The sequence below is a fragment of the Podarcis erhardii genome (assembly GCF_964252035.2).
Source record: "Podarcis erhardii genome assembly, chromosome: 2".
Classification (NCBI taxonomy): Eukaryota; Metazoa; Chordata; class Lepidosauria; order Squamata; family Lacertidae; genus Podarcis; species Podarcis erhardii.
This window is the reverse complement of record NC_138498.1, coordinates 68,525,168-68,547,501: the sequence shown is the minus strand read 5'-3', so window position 1 is coordinate 68,547,501 and position 22,334 is coordinate 68,525,168. Positions and strand designations below refer to the sequence as shown.

The window sequence follows — 22,334 nt, the reverse complement described above, 5'->3', positions numbered from 1 at the left end:
TATATCACATTTCAGCTTGAGTGACAGGGGTGTCCCATGTGGGAACTGGAGGTGAAAGCACGGAACCTTAAAATATGCACATGGCAATTAATTTATGGTGGAACAATGCCAGTTGGTATATTCAGATTTCGGATAGTCTGGTTCCCTCCAAAAATCTTGCTTAGGTCAATGTGACAGGTACATAACTTTTGCTAACACAAAATAAAAAAAATTTAAAAATGTTGTTATTGTTGTCAGCAGCAGCAGCAGTATTCTCATGCACTATTTCCGCTTTCAATGTTGAAAAGCTTTGAAAATATGGAAGAGATTTCATAAAAACCAAAAGCAGTTTGTTTTGTGGGCCTTGTTCACATTTGTAGCATTCGTGCTGCCGTCATGTTTCACATTTATTCTATGAAATATCCCCAGAAATGGAAGGCACTTTGTGAAATGGATGGAGCCTATATCCCATGTATTACAATGCAAAGTGTGTCATTAAAAAAATAATAATAATCCAGGGCAGCTTTCTAATATAATACCTTTATTCTTCTGGGCTCAGGTGTGTCTCTGAAGCACCTCTGACCAAGGCATCCCTGTCCTCATAACAAGGAGGCATGGAGGTTATTTTACAGAAATTACAGGTCAGCAAAAATAGATGGTTTGTTCTTCGATGGCTGGGAAGAGAAGATATGGAAACTATGCATTAGCACTGCTTATTGTGGCAACATAGAACTAATCAGGCATTTTATTGTGGCAACATAGAACTAATCATTTTACATTTAGGAATATATCTATACCAGATCAATATATAGTATATCATCCTGGCCACTATTTCAGGTTTTGATTACTTTCCTCATCACAATTGCTTTCGGCAGGCACTGAGAGAATGATATTGGAACAGACATCTACACAGTTGGGTGTAGGGGTCATCTGGGTACACTTGCCCCAGACCTCCGAGGGGCACCTTGGGGTCAAAGGCAGGGGCCTTCTGGACTTAGACTGTCATGCCAAGAATGCCTTGTGCCTCCAAACTGACTGGGGACTCCTACCCCAGGACTCAGACTAGTTCTCCATGGGTCTGCACCTACACAGCCAAGCATCCTGGTCCTGCACAGCATTCCTTGGTAATATATGTTTCATCTGTTATATTTCTCTTGCATTGTGCTTCAATCAGGGGTCAGCAACCTTTTTCAGCCATGGGCCGGTCCTCAGACCATGTGGTGGGCCAGACTGTATTGGGGGGGGGGGAATGAACAAATTATTATGCCCCACAAATAACCCAGAGATGCATTTTGAATAAAAGGACACATTCTACTCATGTAAAAACACGCTGATTCCTGGACTGTCCGCGGGCCAGATTGAGAAGGCGTTTGGGCTGCATCTGGCCCCCGGGCCTTAGGTTGCCTATCCCTGAGCTTCATCATCTCTTCTCCTCTCCTGAGGGCTTCCTAAAGAAATCACAGCAAAATTATTTTGAGTTTTACAATCTACCCTGATTGGCTCAGATTTGATGGAATTTTTATCATAAAAGGCTTGGTCTTAAGTTTCTTCTGAGCATCACAGCATCTCACCAAATGTTTTAAGAGGCATTTGGCCCAGCAGTAATAATTACATTTCAGAAAGGACAGGACATTTCCCCACACTCATCCCTTGAAACCAGCTGGGTGTGTGTGTGTGTGTGTGTGTGTGTGTGTGTGTGTGTTTAATATATACACAAGCTGTACATACATACACATGATGACATTTAAATCAGCCTATAGCGCCTTTCTTTCATCTTTTCCAGTTTGGGAACATGTCACTCATGAAGTGCTTGTTGTACATCAAACTGAATGACTGGATGTCTATTGTTCTCTTCTAAGATCATTGTTTTGCTTCAAAGTACTTAAAAAGTAGCATCAAAGCCACACCCTTTCCCACACCTAACAACAGAAGGGTTAGAGTTTTATCCAAAAGTAAGCACGGCCATGTTGGGTGCCGAGATCTCACGCGACTTTGTGTTGATCTCCTCCGGTGCTTTTTCTGGGGCCGTGATTTTGGTGTCTTGGTGGACCACAAACTTAACATGAATCAACAGTGTGATGCAGCAGCAAAGAAAGCTAACACTATTCTAGGCTGCGTCAACAGAATTATAGTGTCCAGATCAAGGGAAGTAATAGTCAGACCACACTTGGAATACTGTGTCCAATTCTGGGCACCACAATTTAAGAAGGATGTTGACAAGCTGGAATGTGTACAGAGGAGGGCAACCAAGATGATCAATGGTCTGGAAACTAAGCCTTATGAGGAGCGCTTGAAGGAGCTGGGTATGTTTAGCCTGGAAAATAGGAGACTGAGAGGAGATATGACAGCCCTCTTCAAATATCTAAAGGCTGTCACATGGAAGAGGGAACATGCTTGTTTTCTCCTGCTCTGGAGGGTAGGACTTGAACCAATGTCTTCAAGCTGCAAGAAAGGAGATTCCGACTAAACATTTGAAAAAAACATTCTGACAGTAAGAACTGTTCAGCAGTGGAAGAGACTCCCTCAGGAGATTGTGGACTCTCCTTCCTTGGAGGTTGTAAGCAGAGGTTGGATGGCCATTTGTCATGGATGCTTTAGCCAAGATTCCTACATTACGGGGGGTTGGATTAGATGACCCTTGGGGTCCCTTCCAACTCTAAGATTCTATGATTCTATGATCTTGTGTGTTGCCCCCAAATGTGTGTTTTTGGGCAACATGTGAGCACAGCTCTGAAAAAGCGTGTCTTTTGGGCTCTGTGATCTCACGTGGGTCATGTGACACATGCGGGAATACAGGCAGGAAGTCGTGCGTCCCTGTTTTTGGGACTCAGGATGTTGGAGTGTTTGCAATGGCCAGCCAGATATATTCAGAAAGCCCACAGGTTCTCCTTTGGCTTGGGGAGTGTGTCCTGTGACAGAGCAAGTTCTCCTTTCACAAGTTAATAAAAAGTGGGGATAGAGTGGCTGAACACACTCTGGAATTTCCTTGTACATCTATGCAGAGTCCCTGGGTGAACAACTCTGAGATGATAAGAACTCAGCCTTACTCTTCTGAGCAAGCCATATTACCAACCATAACAGTACTGAGTTGAATTAATTAAGCCTTTGGAAGTCAGATTTGTTCATTTAGGTGGCCCTCTTCGGCTTCTAGGCTCCTTGAAACATTACCCTAATATCAAGAAGATATTTTACCTATGACTTAAAACTGGTGTGGACAATATGAGCACAACAGGCCAGTAGTTCAGTGAATCTGATATGGGACAATCCATTCTAGGTGACAGATCCTCCAAGGGTCCCTATCTTCCAGGGACAGTCCCATATTTAGAGAAGCCATTCCGGTTCCGGTTTCTGATTTGATCCCAGAATGTCCCGCTTTTCCTTAGGATGTCCCTATTTTCATTGGAGAAATGTTGGAAGGTATGAGGTAATGGTGGACACAGCAATGGTTTCCCTGCACAGTTCCAGCTGAAATGAATGGGAGATGAGGAAGGAGGCAGCAATGTTCTAGCACAGTTCCCATTCGCTGCAGTGGAACTCAAGCAAGAGAAACTCCCAGTGGATTGTCCTCAGTGCCGGATTACCAAATAAGCGAGTTACCTATGGCTCCCACACCTTTTAGGGGTCCTACGACAATGGATCAAAATAACATTGATTTGATCTCAAAAGAAAATTGCAAACACATATTAGGAGATAATTTGCAAAGGGCTCCCCAATATTTCAACCGCCTAGGGGCCGCCACAGGGTTTAATCCTGCACTGATGGTCCTGCTTATGTATATGTTTTGCAACCTAAATTGTTTGTACATTTGCTTTTGAGCTAGGTAAAGTGAGCCTTACTTTGCGTACTGATCTTGCCCTCTAAGAACCACATAAAACACCTTCAGTGTCCTTGCTGTAATCCAGCTTCATTCATTTCAGTGTCAGTATAATGTATGTTATATGCAAAGTGTGCACTGCTGGACATCTGAGTCACAGCATGAGTCTTCTGATCTGCCACAAGCATTACAATGGATATTCTTTGTTGAACAGGAAGGATCCATGTTAAAATTCACCCTGCCAATATTTATTCAAAGGTTCTATTTTAAACAACCCTTCAAAAATAGAAGTCACCTTCAAATATAGTAATCTCCCCCAAATATCTGCTGAAACCATCTTCCCAGGACTGAAGATGAATCAGCCTTCCAAGTGCAGGGCAGTCGTCCATAAAATAGGCCACCCTACACTTGACATAAGTCACACATCAAGACAACCAAAATGTGTGAGGGGAGTAAAGGGAGAGGTATTCCTTAAGTACCATTCTTCCCCAGCCTGGAGTCCTCCAGATGTTCTGGATTTCCCTCCCATCAGCCATGCTGCCTAGTGCTGATGAAAGTTGTAGTTTAGAACATTTGGAGAGCACCAGGCCGATGAAGGTTGCTGTGCCATTCTAGCCAGTGAGGATGCTGAGCTTCAGAATTTTATTTTATTTTAAGCAACCCTACATTTTGACCATCCAAAGCATGAGTAGCAAATCTGGGTCTACAACTCACCATTTGTGGTTCATTCTGAGGTTCCCTGCTGGACCACAGGGACTCCCTGTTTAGGAACAAACCTATAACATCCTTTCATCTCTTTGTAGAATTGAAAAAACAAAACTGACATTCATAGTCTAAATAGTCCAAAGGAGTGTCAGCAGCAGCAGCAGCAGCACATGTAACCTATGAGACTCCACAAGCAGCAATGAAGTCGTGCTCTTTTATATTGCCTTCTCCCAACACTTCTCGTGAACAAATTTAGACTCTGCTTCCAAAATAGAAAGCTGTGTTGGAGCCATTATGTTCTCCAAATCTCAATCCTTCTATTATTATCTTTCCTGTGCCCATTAAGAAACAGCTCGTAACACGTTGAATCTACACTGCAAGGACTTGGTAAGAATCCCATGTCACCAGTGCTGTTGCCCTGCTGGGTGACTGGCTGGGAAGTTCCAAGCTGTGAGAAGGCTGTGATTAGGGAGGAAATGGAAAGTAGCAATTGATGGATAAATTACAAGCTCCAAGGAGTGCCTCGCATAATTATTGTTGTAGTCTGGGCTTGTTGTGGATATAGCAGCATGCCTAAAGGATGCGACAACCCCATAAACATCTGCTGGTGTCTTGGGCCAATGGTTGCTCTTAAAAGAAGGTAAAGATGTTTTCTCACCAGGTGGGGCCTACTGTGCTGGGCATATAAATAAATGGAGAGTTTGATGGGTCAGAGCTTCCCCTGAGTTTCAGCACTGACAACCCATCCGCTTGACTTGAACCCAACTTATAGGAGCAGAATGAAAACTGCAGGTGTCTTTGTGCTGCTGAGCCTGGCTGTATTCTGCTTCTTCTCAGGTAAGTGAGAAAAAAGGAGGACTCCAGTGTTTAAAAAACAGCCTCAGTCTCCATAAAAGACTGCTCCCAAGAGGGAGAGGTGCTATCCCAGAGTGTATCAGAATATTTTCCTTCTACCGCTTGTTGTAAAATGAATTGTGCTTCTGTTGACAACACCAGTAGGGATATTAAAAGATAAGACAATTCTTGCTTGAAAGCATCATCACCTGAGCATTTCACCTATATAAGACTGTAAGCTGTGTAAACTTCAGCTATCCAGATTCTGGTGTCCATATCTGACATAACTGCTGTTCCTCATTGTTTTCTTTTACAATACCCAATGACTTGATCAGACAGATTGACATCAACCCACTCTTGGGAATACAAGTAAGATTTATGCAGATCTGTACAACTTGGCACACACCAAGCCAAGTAGGGTTTAGTGGTCACGTATGACAACATGATTAAACAGTTTTACTGATTGTACTTTTATATGGCTGTTTTAAATGGATTGTTGTTGTTTTTTTAATGTTTATACCACCCTGGGCTCCTTTGGAAGTAAGGAGAGGATAAAATCTTAACAAAGCAAATAAATACATTTTTGTATAATATTATGTGTACCTAATAATGACAGTCTTTCTAACTTGAGGGAAACTTTGAGCAACAATTGCAGTATTCTTTTCTTGCTCCTCTTGCAATTTTGTATGGTGTACACTGCCCTGTCATATTTTCATGAAAGTGAAGTTTATAAAGTGCAGTTTATAAATACATACAATATTCTGATTCTATTACTCCTTCGGTATTAGTTCTATAATATGTTAGTAAGCCTTGCTGTTCCTTTCTGTTACAGATGTTACCAGTCAACGTGAGGGAGAGGTCAGTGCAGCTGTTTTTATTTCCTCCTGGGATGTTGCTTGTATATGGCCCCATTTCACAGCTAGACTTACTATTAGGTTGCTGTGAAGAGAAGAGGTCCTATCTTGACCCTGAAAGGGATTGTTCGCCAGTCCCATGGTCCTACACACCTGTCCTCTCCCTTTGTGTTAGCATCTGGGGAAGGGGCAAATAGAACATAGCTCTGCCAAGTTTTCTAATCAAGGCAAGCAATTTTAAGGGGCATGGACAACATTGGTTAGGCTATCCTGATTCAAAATTGGCTGTTATAAAACTGTTTAAGCTGGTATGTGGAATGGCCCGTGTTTCTGTCATGAGTACAAAATGGCAGGACTAATAGGACCATGGGCACAGATTCCTAGGGATCAAGGCAGTTTCGGGGGGGGGGACTTTTTTTTTTTTTTTTAGGAAGCTGGCCCCCTCAGTGTTCAGATGGGAGTTGGCTCTGCCCCTAGCTCCTCGCGACATTACATACGCAGCATCAGGACATCATGCGACATCCTGTCAGGCCCCCTCAGTCATCTTGAGAATCTGGCACCTCTGAACTATAAAGAAAACTATCACTTAAAGGCTGTTTCTTATCCCTTTAGGCTATTGACTGCAGTGAGTTTGATAACAATGAACCATACTGCACCAGGGAATCTAACCCTCACTGCGGCACAGATGGCCAGACTTACGGAAACAAGTGTGCTTTTTGCAAGGCAGTTGAGTAAGTATATTGAAGAGAGCTCTATACACACAGCGGATGAAAGTATAACTGTTATGTTGCTTTCATGGTGAGCTCCAGGCTTGGGGACTGAAAAAATGTCCACTGACTGATGTATGTTCTCTGTTGTAAGTTGGCTACCCCTATGCTACAGTTAGTGAAACTTATTTTCAAGATTTGCATGTCCTCTCCTTTTATGGAAATTATGTTTCCACCAACTTTCTGTTTCTGCCCAGAGACCCCCAATGAATCCAGCCTTGCTAGGAATTAGTTTCTTGTTGAAGTCAGGAAGAAATTCACCTCTATACGATGTTGGAATAGGGTTTGCACATTTAAGCATTCAACAAGTGAATGTACTTGTGATCTTCTGAGACTATATTAGAGCCAAATCAGAGAGATTCCTACTGGTATTAAAAAAACAACCAACCAACCAACCTGGGTTTACAAGAGATTGCTGTTCTATGAGTTAAGACTTTACAAGGATGTATAACTATGCAAACAAGGTAGGGCAGTTTTCCCAGCATGATGCATCAGCTACAAGAGGATTAAAAGAGGGAGTTGTTTGGCTCCTTCCAAGCTGTTCGTGACAACTCTCCCTATCATAGCAGGATTGAGAGACAGTCAGTGTATGATGTGATACAGCTTTCTGGCCCTTGAATACACAGTCAAGATGAGGTAAAATGAGAGTCAAGAAGGCTTTCCAATCACGAGAAGGTGAGGCTCAGTGCCTTGCAGAGTTCTTTGCCCCTCACCAGAACTGGCAGACAAGAAATAAATGATAAAAAAATAATTCTGCATGCAAATAATGTCCATTTCTATTATTGGTATTCTTTTTGCACGAGTCAGAGTTTAGCTTTGGCACACAAAATGTGTTGCTTTGATGTAGAGAAAAAATAGATATGTGAAAGATGCATCTTTCAGATTGTGCACTGTTTGACTGGTGTCCCTAAAAATGTCGCTGCCCTTAACAGTTGCTTGAGTTGCCTGTGGTGTTGGGCCTGCACTGGCCCTTATTGGCAGTCAAGGGGGTCTCCTGCTGTTAAATGGACTGGTCTGTTTTTACTCACTGCTATTCCTCCCAATAAACATATAGCAATTAAATCAGGACATTCCATTTTTGGGTACCCTGCTCTCAGTAGGGCGCCCAAAAACGCACATTATTGTGATGTCACATGGACCGTGCGGGAGCGCACCTGGGAAGACGCCTGTCCCGGTTTTTGGCCTAAACATGTTGGAGGGTATGATATAGATACAAAATGACAAAGTAAGACTATTTCAGCATCTCAGAACCAGGATCCCTACAAATAAAAAATGAGAAGTGAAGGAAAATTAAGTCAGGAATTTTCTCTTCCTTAAAAGTTCTGAACTTGGCCTTCCATAAGTAGACTGGTATATCATTATTCATCAGTTCCTGCCATATATAATCCTGTGTCTTCACAGACCAATGGCTTTAATTTACATTTGTAAATCCTATTTTTCTAGGAAAAGTAACGGGAGTCTCGGTCTCCTGCACATGGGAAGATGCTCTTGAAGGTTTCACTGTTGCAGTTGAACACTAAGATGTCATATTCTACGCTGTACTGGTGAACGCTTAGAGAAGCTCTATGTAGGGGTGTGAGCTGTCATTGCTGCTGTGCTCCCCTCCCCACTTTGGGCTCCTGGTGATGCTACTGTCTTCAGCACACATCTTCAATAAAGCAAAACTCAGCAGAATGTTTTGGCTCTTCTTTGTACAATGAGAAGCCTCAGAATGATGCAAAGGATACGTTCCACTTAATATTCACTAGGGGGCTCCATTGACTGGTGAGTCCACATTCTTCCCTGTTTCCAATCCCTCTCACTCTCATAAAATGTCTGTTGGAAAGGAGCAAACACTCTCCATGCAAGAAGTTTCAGAGAGTATTATGTTGGGTGCAAGATAAAACTATGAATAGTTTCTGTGATTTGGAAATTCAGGAGCATGGGGTTAATTGGGAGTAGGGCATGTTGTTCAGGAGACCATGGCTCTACACAGGTCTGCACATAATTCAGCGTCTGTGTTGCCTCTTTTCCTTTTCCTAATACACAACCAGAATGATGATAGTGGCAGCAACATAGTTAAGACCCAAAAGAAAATGAGAGAGAGAGAGAGAGAGAGAGAGAGAGAGAGAGAGTGTTAGTTAGTTGTTGGAGCCAGGGGCCATCTTAATATCAGAGCTTGCTTTTTGAGCAGATCTGAAGATCCAAATCTGCCAGTCTAAACTAGTTTGAAGCTCCTTTTCCACTTCTTGTTGTTGTTGTTTAGTCGTGTCCAACTCTTCGTGACCCCAAGGACCAGAGCACACCAGACTCTCCTGTCTTCCACTGCCTCCCGCAGTTTGGTCAAACTCATGTTCATAGCTTCGAGTTTTCACTATATATTACACACACACACACACACACACTTTTCTGGATTCAAAGTGTGCTCACAGCCAAAACAAAACTATTTCTAAATAGCTTTTCTCTAGCACAAAAGTTCCTTTTCAGATTTTCAACATCAACTGAAAATTCCAAAGTCCTCAATTTTGCAATCTCACCCTGTAGGTGTGTTTCATATCTGTGGCATTAAACCCTCTTTGGTGACCCATTGAGCAAAGAAATTGCCCTATTAATCCTGCAGGCAAGATGACCCAGCACCATTGAACACAATCCTGATATTCAGATCTGAAAAGCAGATCGACAAGTCTTTCTCAGCAAATGTCAGAGACAGATTTATTATCTATTCGTTTAAAAGATTCACACACACCCTTTCCACAGCTGCTCAAGATGGTTCAGCTGAAATTATATGGAATTTTATGTGCTTCCAGCACATATAAAAACACAATAAAACCCCTTGTAAGCTTATATATATACAGCACCAGATTTTGCATTAATACATATCCCATGTCATGCATAGCTCAGCTATGCTGATAATACCAAGGTTGCAGGTTTGATCCCCATATGAGACAGCTTCACATTCCTGCATTGCAGGGGGTTGGATGATGATCCTCAGGGTCCCTTTCAACTCTGCAATTCTATGATTCTATGCATATGATTGTACATATGCATGTTTCTCAGATAGCCCTATTTTAATTTTTTTTAACTGACTTTGGGCTAGATTGGATAGCTCCCATTGAATCCAGACCACTCCATGGAAAGAGAGAGAGCTGACTCCAGCTCCCCTCTTCTCTTGCATATCTGCCCTACTCTAGATGTCTCTCCATGACCATGTGGGGTTGAAATATACCTTGTGCATGTAAAATCCAACACACACAGCAAAAAAAGTTGGTCTCCATAAAACAAATCCCAGTAACTGGTCATTGGATATTTGGCATGTTTGCTCTGAATTTTATATATACACAAACACACACTCAAGGATGTGTAAGGACAATTGTAGATCTGTTGGGTTGGCAAGGAGAGAAAGCACTCTCTTGCACACTTCCAAGCCTTTGGGGCTAGACTAGGGGACAAACTTCATCTAATCCAGCTCATAACTTGAAGGCAAAGAGAATAAAACCATTTAAACAAGGTTTTCAGTTGGAAGACTGGAGGTTGTGTTGTTTTAGTTGCCAGATGCACTGAAAACAGTGCATTGTTTGGGTTACAGGAAGAATCAATGTATGCAAAGCACTTGTTAAGGACAATTTTTGCCACAGGGTTCTGCAGTTCAGGTCCCACTGATATTAGCTACATCAAGGGGAAAAAGAAAAGAAGAAGAAGCAGATGGCTTGAAGTTCAAAAATCTTTTTGTGACTTTCCACTGCATCACTCTGCCAGAGAGGTGCCTTATTTATCATTTTCATCTCCCAGCTTCAGGCAACACTGGTTAGATTATTGTAATTACAAGGGCATTTAGAAGACATCCTGGTGCCACTGATCTGAAGCCATGAGCTCTGCTTCCATTCCCTTCTAATAAAAAAAGGAGCAGAAAAGACTTCAGACAGCAGTAACATTTTAAGGAATATTAGTAATATTTTTTCTCTCTCTAAAATGGGGACCACACCATGTGCAGCTGAATGTATGGTTTCATCCCAAATCTGAACACTTGAAGCATGAAGCTCTGCCACTGCCCCACTCATCTGGCTGGGTTCCCCCAGCCACTCTGGGTGTCTCCCACCAGAATATTAATAATATTTTTAAAAAAGCGATAAAACATCAAACATTAAAAACTTCCCTAAAAAGGGCTTCCTTCAGATATCTTCTAAAAGTCAGACAGTTGTTTATTTCCTTGGCATCCGACAGGAGAGCGTTCCACAGGGCAGGCACCACTACCGAGAAGGCCCTCTGCCTGGTCCCCTGTAACCTCACTTCTCGCAATGGGGGTATCGCCAGAAGGCCCTCGGAGCTGGACCTCAGTGCCTGGGCTGAACGATAGAGTCAGACACTGGACTGAAACACACCCAAATGTCACTGAAGGGAAGAGCATCTGCTTTGCATCAATCAGAATGTCCCAGCTTCAACCCCAGCATCTCCAGGGAGGGCTGGGAGAGAACCCCCTCTGAACCCCCTGGAAAGCTGCTGCTAGATGAATCAATGGTCTGATAAGGAAACTTCCTGTGCTAAATATGCTTACTGGGATGATGCCCCATTGAATAGAATGAGAGTGAATTTTGAGTTAGCATGTATTGACTGGGCTGTAAATATTCAAGGGGGGGAAACCATATGGTACTGCCCATGTAGGTATGAAATCTCATGTTTTAGAGCACTTACACAGAAAAGACTTTTGCTTGGTGCTTTTTCTCCTGCATTCCAAGCCCACAGGCAAGGGAGCATTTGTGATGAAGCACTCGATTTTTAAATTCCCCTCCTGCACTCTCAGCTGATTAGAGAAAGCTGTGCCTTCTTCTTTTCACGAACCACATGCTTTCTTGTTACTGCTAGTTTGCACACATGTTCAAAACACTACATATTTCTTAAGAAGTATGGAACCTGTTTTCTAGCAAGGTACACCATGCATGTTCTTTACCTAAACAGATTAGAAAATGTATGGGGAACTTTTGATCCACTAGATCAGAAGTTGTCAACCTTTTCAAGTCCACGGCTCCCATGACCAACTACGTTCTTTCTGCAGCACCACTGTGGGGCTCAGGAGCCCAGTTATGTCACCCCTTGCCTGCTGAGCTGGCAGCCTCTTACCCTGTTTCAAATACCCTCCCTTGTGGAGTGTTCCCTCAGCCTCCTCTCCTCTCTTCTTGGGAGTCCTCTGGCCAGCCACTGCTGCCGCTCCTGGTCTCTGAGCCCCCCCCCGCCAAAGAGATGGTCTTCCTCACACTGCCCAACAGGGGGCCTGGGAAGAGGATCCCCCCAACCTTAGTGGCCCAACGGAGACTGGCAGAGATGAACGTGAGGCCAGCAACTTACCTTGGGAGGCAGCAGTGGCAGCAGCGGGCACCACCAGGCCTGCATTGGGAAAGGCTCCGCTTTGGTCTGGTGGACTGGCTGGCTGGCTTGCTTACTCCAAGGCCGCCTCAGCTCCTGACAACCAGCATCCCACTGCCTCAGGGGCACCATTTGCCTGAGGAGCTTGTAGCCAGGGATGCTTCAATGAACAGCTGTGCAAGCCTTTGGGAAGCAGAGACACAAGAGGGCATCAGAGGAGGAATGGAAGGAAGGAAAGAGGGATGGATGCCAGTGTTGCCCATGGCACCCCTGACCATCATTCAAGGCACCCCAAGGTACCACGGCTCACTGGTTGAAAACCACTGCACTAGATTATGATGATGATATATTTATTTATGCTTCACCTTTCCTCTGATGGGACAGAGGAAAACAAGTATAGCTAAAAACATAGACTATAAATTCATTACAAAACAATTAAACATTAATACAATTAAAACTGTCTACAATACATTTAAAATATGCAAGTAATTACAATCAGTGCTTTTTTTTTCTAGAAAAATAGGTGCTGGTTACTCACCATAAAGTTGTTATAGTAAGTGCCACACTTTTTAACAACAAAAAAGAGGTGTCGGTACTGCATACCATTGAGTACCTCCTGGGAAAAGAGACTGAATTCACCTAATGTTTTGCAGTGGCCCTTCCATCCAGCCACTTCATGTTAGTGTGTTCTGACGTCCACACGTACCTTCTCCATGGGGGCAACAAGTCAGATGGTTTGTTTGCCCTGTGGGAACAGTACTCCCACAAGCAGGACAAAAGAAAGTGGCAGGCCTTCCCACCCCAACTTGGAAGAACAGGCATGTGCTTCACTCTCAGACTAGGTGAGGTGAGAGTTCATGTTTTTTCCCCACTTAGCAGATTGGTTATCCATCTCCATATATGGCTGAAGCCCTCAAAAACACCTATGGTGAGCTCATTGCATCTGACAGGTGATTGCAAAAGAATGACGTGCAAGCGAATGTGGAGCAAACCAACACACTTTCTTTGCAGCATTTCTATGAAAAGCAGAGCCACTGTATTGGTGCAGTGGGGTGTGTGTGTGTGTGTGTGTAACACAAAGTCCAGTGTCAGCATTAGGCCACTGTTCCAAGAGTGGACACAGCACCAGCCTTTAGAACTAATGCTCAGCTTGCTCTGCAACAGGCTTCCTAGGCGGGTTATGAGGTCGTTACTTTTCATTTATGGACAGAGCACTGGGGAGGTAACTCTGACGCATGCAGCTGAGAGGAATGCATCTGTATAGCTTTCAGTCTTAATCAGTGTGTGTGTTTATGGTTCCTGCAGTCAAATGCTGTTTTGACAGGCCACAGCCTACGTGGCTGTAACTACTGTCAAGCAGTTGTTTCTTTCTGGTCTCCCTGCTGCGCAACATGGGAAATGGCCAAGTTATCTCAGTTATGAGTTTCAGATGTTTACAAAGCAGCACATAATTGCCCCACTTGTTCCTACAAATTGGTCTGCAGCCAAACCTCTTTAGAAATATCTAAAAAGGCCGGGACCTTTGGAGTTCTACTATTTACTACAAATCATTAAGGCAGGGGGAGAAGATGTCATCATTGCAAGTGTGCACAGAATGAGACTTTTTGGATATATATAAATACAGGGATTCCATCGCTGGGGAGCATTGGGAGACTGGACACCACCAAAAGCATCAGCATCAAATCACACTGTCTGCATGATGAAGGCTGCAGCTGTGCTGTTTCTCCTTCTAGGACTCTATTGCTGCTTCTTTGCCTCAAGTGAGTATAATTTTTTTTTTTTTACTTCATGCTCAATGAAGATGTTGACCCAGTGTGCAGCAGCTATGAAAAGGGTGGTTGCTATATTATTTTCTTTATCATTATTAAGATTTCTTACCCACTTTTTGCCATAAGATCCCAGGGTAGGTTATAACAGCCTTTAAAAATACATTCTTAAAGTCAGTTAAAACAATTTAAAATCAGAAGAGTAGAGTGGGTTACATATATATTTATTTATTTATGCATGTATGTATGTACACACACACAGAGAACTAAATGTGCCTTTTGTCTGTTCCGGGACGATCAGGGAATAAATAGAGTTAAGCAGTCCAATGGGAATGCTTTTGCTCAGTGCCAGAGCACATGTGTTGCATGCGAAAGGTTTCAGGTTTAATCCTAAAACCCTGGAGAGACACTGCCTGTCAGTGCAGACAATACTAAACTAGATAGATCAGTGGTCTCTTTCAGTTTAAGGTAGCTTCCTATGTCTCTATGAATATCACCTGTCTTGTCACCTGTCTTGAAAAGAATGATTCATGTCATTTACGGATATATTTTAAAATGCAGATTAATGGCAGATTAAATTGATGGATTATGCCAAAATGGCAAAAATAACCAGAAGAATCAGAAATCAGGAAAACCAAAATTTTAATAAAGAATGGGCTAAATTTATAATTTATCTTAAAAACCATTGTAAACAGTTAAAACTGTTAGTAGGATTGGAATAACACTTGTAGTTTAATGGTGAATTTTGGATAAAATGGAGATGTAAAAGATCTGGATTATTATAAAAGATGCAGGAGGAAATGATTAACAATAGGACCCACAAAAGGGAGGAGGGAAGTTCAGGAGATTCTATGGAATCTTGTCTTTATGTTGTATGTTGGATATGTGATTGTAAAACTGTAATTTGAAAAACCAAATAAATAAATTAAAAAGAAAATGCAGCCCAAAAGGTAAAATTCATTTTTAGGTCTTGGGGCCAAAGGAGATAGCCTAGGGCTTCCTTTTTGCACAATGGGCCCATTGGGATGCAGGTGGCGCTGTGGTCTAAACCTAAAGCCTTGGGCTTACCAATTGGAAGGTTGGTGGTTTGAATCTCCGCAAGGGGTGAGCTCCCGTTTCTCTGTCCCAGCTCCTACCAACCTAACAGTTCGAAAGCACGTCAAAGTGCAAGTAGATAAATAGGTACCACTCTGGCGGGAAGGTAAACAGTGTTTCCGTGCGCTGCTCTGGTTCGCCAGAAGCGGCTTAGTCATGCTGGCCACATGACCACCAGCTCCCTCGGCCAGTAAAGCGAGATGAGCAACCCCAGAGTCGGCCACGACTGGACTTAACTGCCAGGGGTCCTTTACCTTTACCTTTAATGCACATAAGCAATGTGAGCGTGCTAAACTTTTCTCATTACAAGTGATGTGCATTTGCTTCTTATACCAATAGCCCCTTGAAAGGCCAGTGAGGGACGTCAGTATTCTCATCTCCATTTTGCAGATAAGGAACTGAGTATGACTGGTAGTGGCTACCCTAAGACCACCCAGTGAAGACATAACAAAAGTAAAATTTGAAACCTGGAATCCGCAGGTCATCATCTTAGCATCAACAAATCAAATGAACATAAAGAGAGTGGTGACCAGTGGCAAAGGGCTACCTGGACCACTCTGCAGCTGCCACCTGGGAGGGATCCTAGTTGTTTTAATTTTTGCAGCTAGGTGGCTATGGCCAAGAGAGTGTGACAACAGGAGTCTTTATAGAGCAGCAGAGGTATCAGCAAAGTTACACCATCTCTCTACACTGGCCTTCAAAGACTTCTACATAGGCTCCTCCACACACAGTGGCCTTTTTGTGCTCTCCAGCCCTTCCAGGCTTGCCACTGGCCAGGGTGACGTAAGGACCACACACACAAACAATCACGTAAGGCCAGTGTTGTGCAAATTCTGTGAATGCTGACTTTTAGCACAGTGCTCTGAGTGGTTTGCCAAAGGTGTGCCAAAGGTGAATGCGTGGGTAGTTCTGCTTATTCATATTATTATCATAAGAACCAGCATTTCATGTGTCTTGATGAATTTGTATGTGTATTCCCAAGGGCAATGAGGATCAGGTTGTTTTACACACTGTAAAAGAAAATATAAAATTGAGAAGCTTTTACACAATAAGCTTTAATTCAGTTTTTTAAAATGGTTTTCATCTCTGTTGTTTCTTTGCTTTCTCTTGCAGATGCTAATCATTCCTATGAGCCACAGGTGAGTCCATCTGTTGATTGTTTCTTGTGACTATCTAGATAGCAATAACATTTTTGAGCAAGATCCCTTGTGTGGAAACTAAATAAAAAGCCCGTCATTACACCACCATGAGAAATGGAGATCCTGAAACAAATCTTACCCTATTCTCTTAGTACAAGTCTCATAACGCATGTTCCAGGCATGTGATGATCCCTTGCCTGAATTCACATCCATTGGACCTCTGAGAACAGACAGGAGGAGCGGGGGCAGCTTTAAGTATCCTGGCCTCAAGTCCTGCACTTCACAATTTCTTTGTGAATCCGCAAAATATGCTTGTATGATTGCCTATCCATCCAGACACTGGTCACAGGAGACATACTGTCTCTCAAAACATAATGCAATTCTTTCTGCTGAGGGCATAGTTCTGGGAGTCTGAAAAGGCAAAGTTCTGTTCATTAGGAAATAAATGATATCAAAGATGAAACTTCCAATACCATAATGTCATACTCCTTAGAGTACTCCTCAGAATAGATCCATTGAAATGAATAAACATGACTAGCTTAGGTCCATTTATTTTATTTATTTATTTATTTTATAAATAATTTTTATTAATTTACAACAAAAACAAAAACACACAATAATTTCACATCCAATTTTTCACAAAGTATTTCTTTTCTGGACTTCCTTCAGCTTTTCCGTAAATCATTCATAGTCATTATTTAATTTACACATTTCTTAGGTTTGCATTGTCATTATTTGAGCCTTTCTTTTTCTATTCCCTTTTAACAATACTTCTCACATTTCACCGTGCTTCTTTAAATCCCTCTAGCGTTATCTGTCCCAGGTCCATTTATTTTAATGGCTCTACTGTACTTTGAGTTGAACTTCACTGGAGGCAACACATGACTATAACTTGGAATTCTGTGTTTATATGCTTGGCAAAAAAGGGGGGGCAGAGGCGTCCTGGGGGTGGGGAACTTTGACAACCACTAGTGCACCCAATGTGTTTTGATTATATATGACTTTGGCTTTATGTGCTATCCATGGAACACAACCCCTGCAGATGTTGCTGGTCTACTGTATAGTTCTGCCACTTCCACTTCTTAAACTGAATACTGAAAAAGGTGCAGAAGAGGGCAGCCGAAATGATCAAGGGTCTGATTTGACAAAATAGGACATTCTGGGGTTATGTGCTGTCTTTGCTCACAAACCTACTTGAGCTGATTCCATTTTCTGTAACCAGGAAAAGCACATATGCTTTGGAGTTTGCATAATTTCCCCAAAGCTAAAAAGGCGAAGAGAGCAATTCAGTCAAGATTTAAATTCAGCAGTGCCAAAGTGGTCGTGGTTTTAAGAAGAGTACCTTTCCCTTTTCCAGGTTGACTGCAGTGTTTATATGAAGCTTTCCGACAGGACCAAACCTAAAGGATGCACCCTGGAGTACTTCCCAGTATGTGGTTCCAATGGCCAAACGTACACCAACAAATGTCTCTTTTGCAGAGCAGCCATGTAAGTAGGAAAATATCACTCCTGAATAAGTGAAGCAGAGATAAGCTACTTTTGTGAAGGGGGCACATGTCTCCTATAATGTGATAGACTCATTCAGACATCAATGCTAGTGCTGTTGTATTTACAGCTGTACATAATAGTGCTCTCTCTTGCCCATATAAGTAAATGCACAGAGTACAATAACACATTTCAAGGCAGTCATCCTCTGAGCCAATGCCAGCAAGCCTTTCCTCATATCCTCAAGGTTAGTGGGTGGTGTCAAAACAAGGGATGAGAAATGATTTCAATTTTGCTTGCATTTTAATGAGAAATTACCTAATTTCTACCTCTTAAAGCAATATGTGAACTGAAACACAACAATCCTTTGAAATTCATGCTTCTCTGAATTTTGCAACATCATTAGAAACATAGGCAGCTGCCAGATGCAGAATCGGTCCACTGGCCCACCTAGCTCAGTATAGTCTAAACACCAACTGGCATCAGCTGTCCAGGATTTCAGGCAAAGGTCACTCCCAGGCCAGCCCTACCTGCAAATGCCAGGGATTGGAACTAGAATCTTCTGTATGCAAAGCAAGTTCTCTACCACTGAGCTGCACCAGTTCTCCTAGCAGGCAATGCATATATTTGGGTGAAGTGTACATTAAAATGTATACATTTATGTAAGTAACATACAGAAATGCATTCTGTTCAGGGAAATTGCTTGTAAAAAAAAGGAATGCACGTTATTCAAAACTGCATGCTAAATGCACACATTAGCGGAGATTCACACTAATATGCTGGCAAATTATCATGAGTTATGTGAGAAAATTCTAAAACCGCTGCAGAAATGTGGAAAACTGAAATTAAGATGGGGAAAATGAGAAACCAAAATGGACATCTTTGTCCATCTCTAAACCCACAGAAATTTCATTTCTGGAACATGGGGGATCAGCAGAGGCACTGAATCGAGATTTTTCTCTAAGGCTATGTACTTAGGGCACTAGAGCTAGTGCAGCTGAACTCCAAATCAAGGTTCCTGGTTTGAAGGTTGTCTCTACTGTGAACTCACTAGGTGGCAATAAGCAAGCTGCTCTCTGTCAGCTTCTGTTCCACCCCATCTGCAGCATTCGGCCTAATAATACTGACCTATCTGACAGCAAGGCTGGGGAACCTGTGGTCCTCCAGATCTTTTTGGACTCCCATCTGCCCCAGTCAGTATGGCCAAAGGTCAGGGGTGATGAGAGCTGTAGTCCAGCAACAGCTGGAGGGCCACAGGCTTCACATCTGTTAAAAACACTGTGCAAATGTTAAGTATTATTATTAGCTTTGTTTTATTTTCTTGTTTTCACCCTAGAGCAAGTCAAGGGAAGATCCATTTTAAGCATTATGGGAAATGCTGAGTCACTGCCGCACATGGTCTATGGAGGCGTGTTCCGTTCATCTCTGGCAGCTCTGCCTTGCTCTTTTCAACTCATCCTGCCGCATCCTAATCCACTCAAGCTTTTGTTCTTTTCCAGTTTCTCCTGATCTGTTGATTTAAAATAAAGACCTCCTAGTCTTATGTGGAATGATTAATTTTCAAGAAACATTTGCAGTAGCACACTAAACCAGGACCTAAGCTCAGTGTTAAGTGCTTTCACTGCTACTTGACACACCCAGAATCCCCAGGGTCATATGGAGAGGTTCTACACCAGCAGCAGATGCCTCCAGGAAATCTAGCACAGACATGGATACTCTTCACATAAACTGGGGAAGATCTATGTGACAAGCTATACTGAAGGTTGCATCTGTGGTGTAATGATCTCTGGCAGGCAACCAACCCCCAATAAGAAGTAATAACTCTCTGGCAGTTTTATGTATGTTTATTTACAAAAAAAGACACATCCAGAGCACGGCTTCTCACCTGCTCGCATTTACGATAGTTGGTCAGTCTGAAATTTTGCCCCTCCCACAACAGGAAGGATGCCAAACTCCCGCCTTTCCCCTCTTGCCCTTCCATTGCCATCTGATCTTTTCCCAACGCCTAGCATGAGGACTGAGAGGCTGGCCTGCCCCCTCAGACTCAGACCTCTGCTTATCTGCTGATTGCCTAGCAATGCTCTAGCTACCTTCCAGCTCTTCTTCATCTCGAGAGCTAACAGAGTTTTCCCCGGGAAGGAGGGTCGAACTGCCCTTTCTTGACTGACAGCTAGCTGTCATCTGCAGAGTCTGCCCCTCGTTCGTTTAGTTCAATTTCTGAGTCTAACTCTTCTCCTGCGCTCGGGGGGGGGGAGTTCCTGATATCTGGGAAGAATTCACACATCTACGTGCTTTTTGCCAAAGGGAAGGCTGACAGCTTAGGCTCACAAAACAGGAGCCGTATGATATATGATTTAGAGTCATGTAAGTTCAAATTCAGATCAAGCACCACTAATTAAACATGTGGCACTCCAGCATCAATCCACAAAACCCACAGCCACTTGCCCCATTTTTTGACATTGGAATTGTTCTCTGTTGCCTGACAGGGCAATATTTAATCGAATAGGCTGAACATTAGGAGAAACAACTTAGCTCTAGGAGCAGCTAGTTCCCTACATGAGCAGTGTTGGGTTCTCCTTAAGTGAAGGTCTTGAAGCAGAGGCTGAGATAGCCACCTCTGAGTTTCTTGCCTCAAGCAAGGGGTTGGAGTAGAGGGCCTACAATATCCATTTCAAGTCTGTGCCTTACCTAGGCTATCAGTGTGTCATTCAGATCAGTACACACACCTAATTCTAGTTTGTGCTGGATTTCCAAGAAATTACAAAATATGGATGTTTTTGTAGGGAGGGAAGAAATGTAATAGATATTAAAACTCATCCTTTTACATCTCTGTCCAATGAAATCCAGTTTTGCAGAAGGGGGGGCTTCACACCAAGTTGGGCAACACTTAGAAAATTGTATCACTGGGGGACAGCCGTGGAAAAAAACCCTTCCTGCTTCTAATCGCTCTTCAATATAATATTCAACATGGGTGGCAATTTTTTTAAAAATGGGGGGGGGTACTCTCAGTAATAGGACCTAGGGAAGGATACGGTCTGTGATATTTGTAGGGTCCATGTATTTCCAGGCTTTACATATCATAACCAGCACCTTGGGATTGAGCCTAAAAGATAATAGGGAGGCAGTATAAATACTAGAACAAAGGTATAATGAACTTATAAATATTATTGTTAATTGTTTATTTGTTGCTCACCACGGAAAAAAGTCTCTAAATTCTTTTTTTCAATAACTTTCTAAAAAATTTAAAACATAAAATCCAAGGTGCAGGAGGTTTAGCAAGGCATTACAATAAAATTCATACGATAAAATTCATACAAAAATCCAAAAATTCATACAGAGTCGGAAAAATTACAGCAAAATGTATCACTCATCAAAATCATCATAATCTGTCAAATGCTTACAGAACATTATCAAGCGCAACCCTGTGTAGAACACAGTAAAAGTCTCCAGCAATTGAGTAACAGTGGCCAGACACAAATTTGACAGAAGGGATCAGTCTTCTTAGCCTTTAGCTGCAGGTGTAACTTGGGCTTACTGGTGCAGCTTCAGATTCAGAAGCACCTCAAAGTTTTGATGCTGCACAAACAGCAGAGGATGAATCATATTGTTGATGGCAGCCCCTGTCATCTCTGTAGCTCACAAGACCTGCCAGATTACCTGCCCTTCCCCAGAAGGTCCCAGGGCAGGTCACAGGAATGCTTAATACAACATTAAAACAATTTAAAACAAGTTACAGTTGCAGCTAAAGTCGGTCCTAAAATATCTCTCTCTCAAGTGTCAAAAGGTAAAGAGGTCATCTTCAGTACACAATGAAAGCTGTATAATGAAGGTGCCAGACACACTCTGTGGGGAACGGAGTCCCACAATTTATGGGTTTCATGAAGAATGCCCTTTCCTAGGTTGTCCTCCCCCTCTGAATCTCTGAGGGTGATGGAACTACCACAAGGGCTTCCTCTGCTGATCTTAATAGCCAAGAAGGTCTGTAGGGAAGGAGATGGTGTTTCAGTTATTTAGGGCCTAAGTTGTTAAGGGCAATAAACACTAGAGTGAGCATCTAAAATTGAGCCCAGAAACCAACTGTCAACCATTGCAGCTGTTTTAAAACAGGAGTTGTATGAGTTCTAAATGGAACCCAGTCAGAAATCTGGCCACTGCATTTTGGACCAGCAAAAGTTTCCAAGTTGTCTTCAAGTCATCTTGGTCTACACCAGAACCAAATCCTACACTAAGCAAGACTGAAACCAAAGGAAACCCAATTTATTCCATCGCCCATGTACTCAGCACAACTGGAGGGTTCCCATGTCAGCTTTTTCTAAGGCAGTTTTTATTAGAGATAAACCTGCCTATCCCTCGTAGTTGAGATTTCCACTGTAAATTCAGGAGCAAAATATCATGAACAAATATTGTGACACTGACATTACATGTGTCCATCCTTTGGTTTAGCCATTACTTCATTATTCTGCCATCAGTTTAGCAGGGAAAGTTGAGCAACTAGTGTTTGCAGGAAGGGCTTTAGGGTAGCCTTTGCTTAACTCTAACTTGAAATCACGGGACAAATT

The 22,334-nt window shown here is 42.6% G+C and overlaps 2 protein-coding genes across 2 annotated transcripts; both read left to right on the top strand.

Annotated features, from left to right (window-relative positions):
• The first annotated feature begins 4,924 nt into the window (after nt 1-4,924).
• LOC309334820 (serine protease inhibitor Kazal-type 6-like) lies at nt 4,925-8,627 on the top strand. Its single transcript, XM_081849409.1, has 4 exons — nt 4,925-5,335; nt 6,165-6,190; nt 6,799-6,917; nt 8,397-8,627. Exons 1-4 carry the CDS (start codon nt 5,278-5,280, stop codon nt 8,443-8,445), a joined length of 252 nt encoding a protein of 83 aa, XP_081705535.1. The 5' UTR covers nt 4,925-5,277; the 3' UTR covers nt 8,446-8,627.
• A 5,115-nt stretch (nt 8,628-13,742) lies between these two features.
• Nucleotides 13,743-19,293, top strand: LOC309336141 (ovomucoid-like). The gene is made up of 4 exons (XM_081851616.1): nt 13,743-14,050; nt 16,265-16,290; nt 17,648-17,778; nt 19,112-19,293. The coding sequence occupies exons 1-4, from the start codon at nt 13,987-13,989 to the stop codon at nt 19,155-19,157; spliced, it is 267 nt and encodes an 88-aa protein (XP_081707742.1). The 5' UTR covers nt 13,743-13,986; the 3' UTR covers nt 19,158-19,293.
• Nucleotides 19,294-22,334: the final 3,041 nt, after the last annotated feature.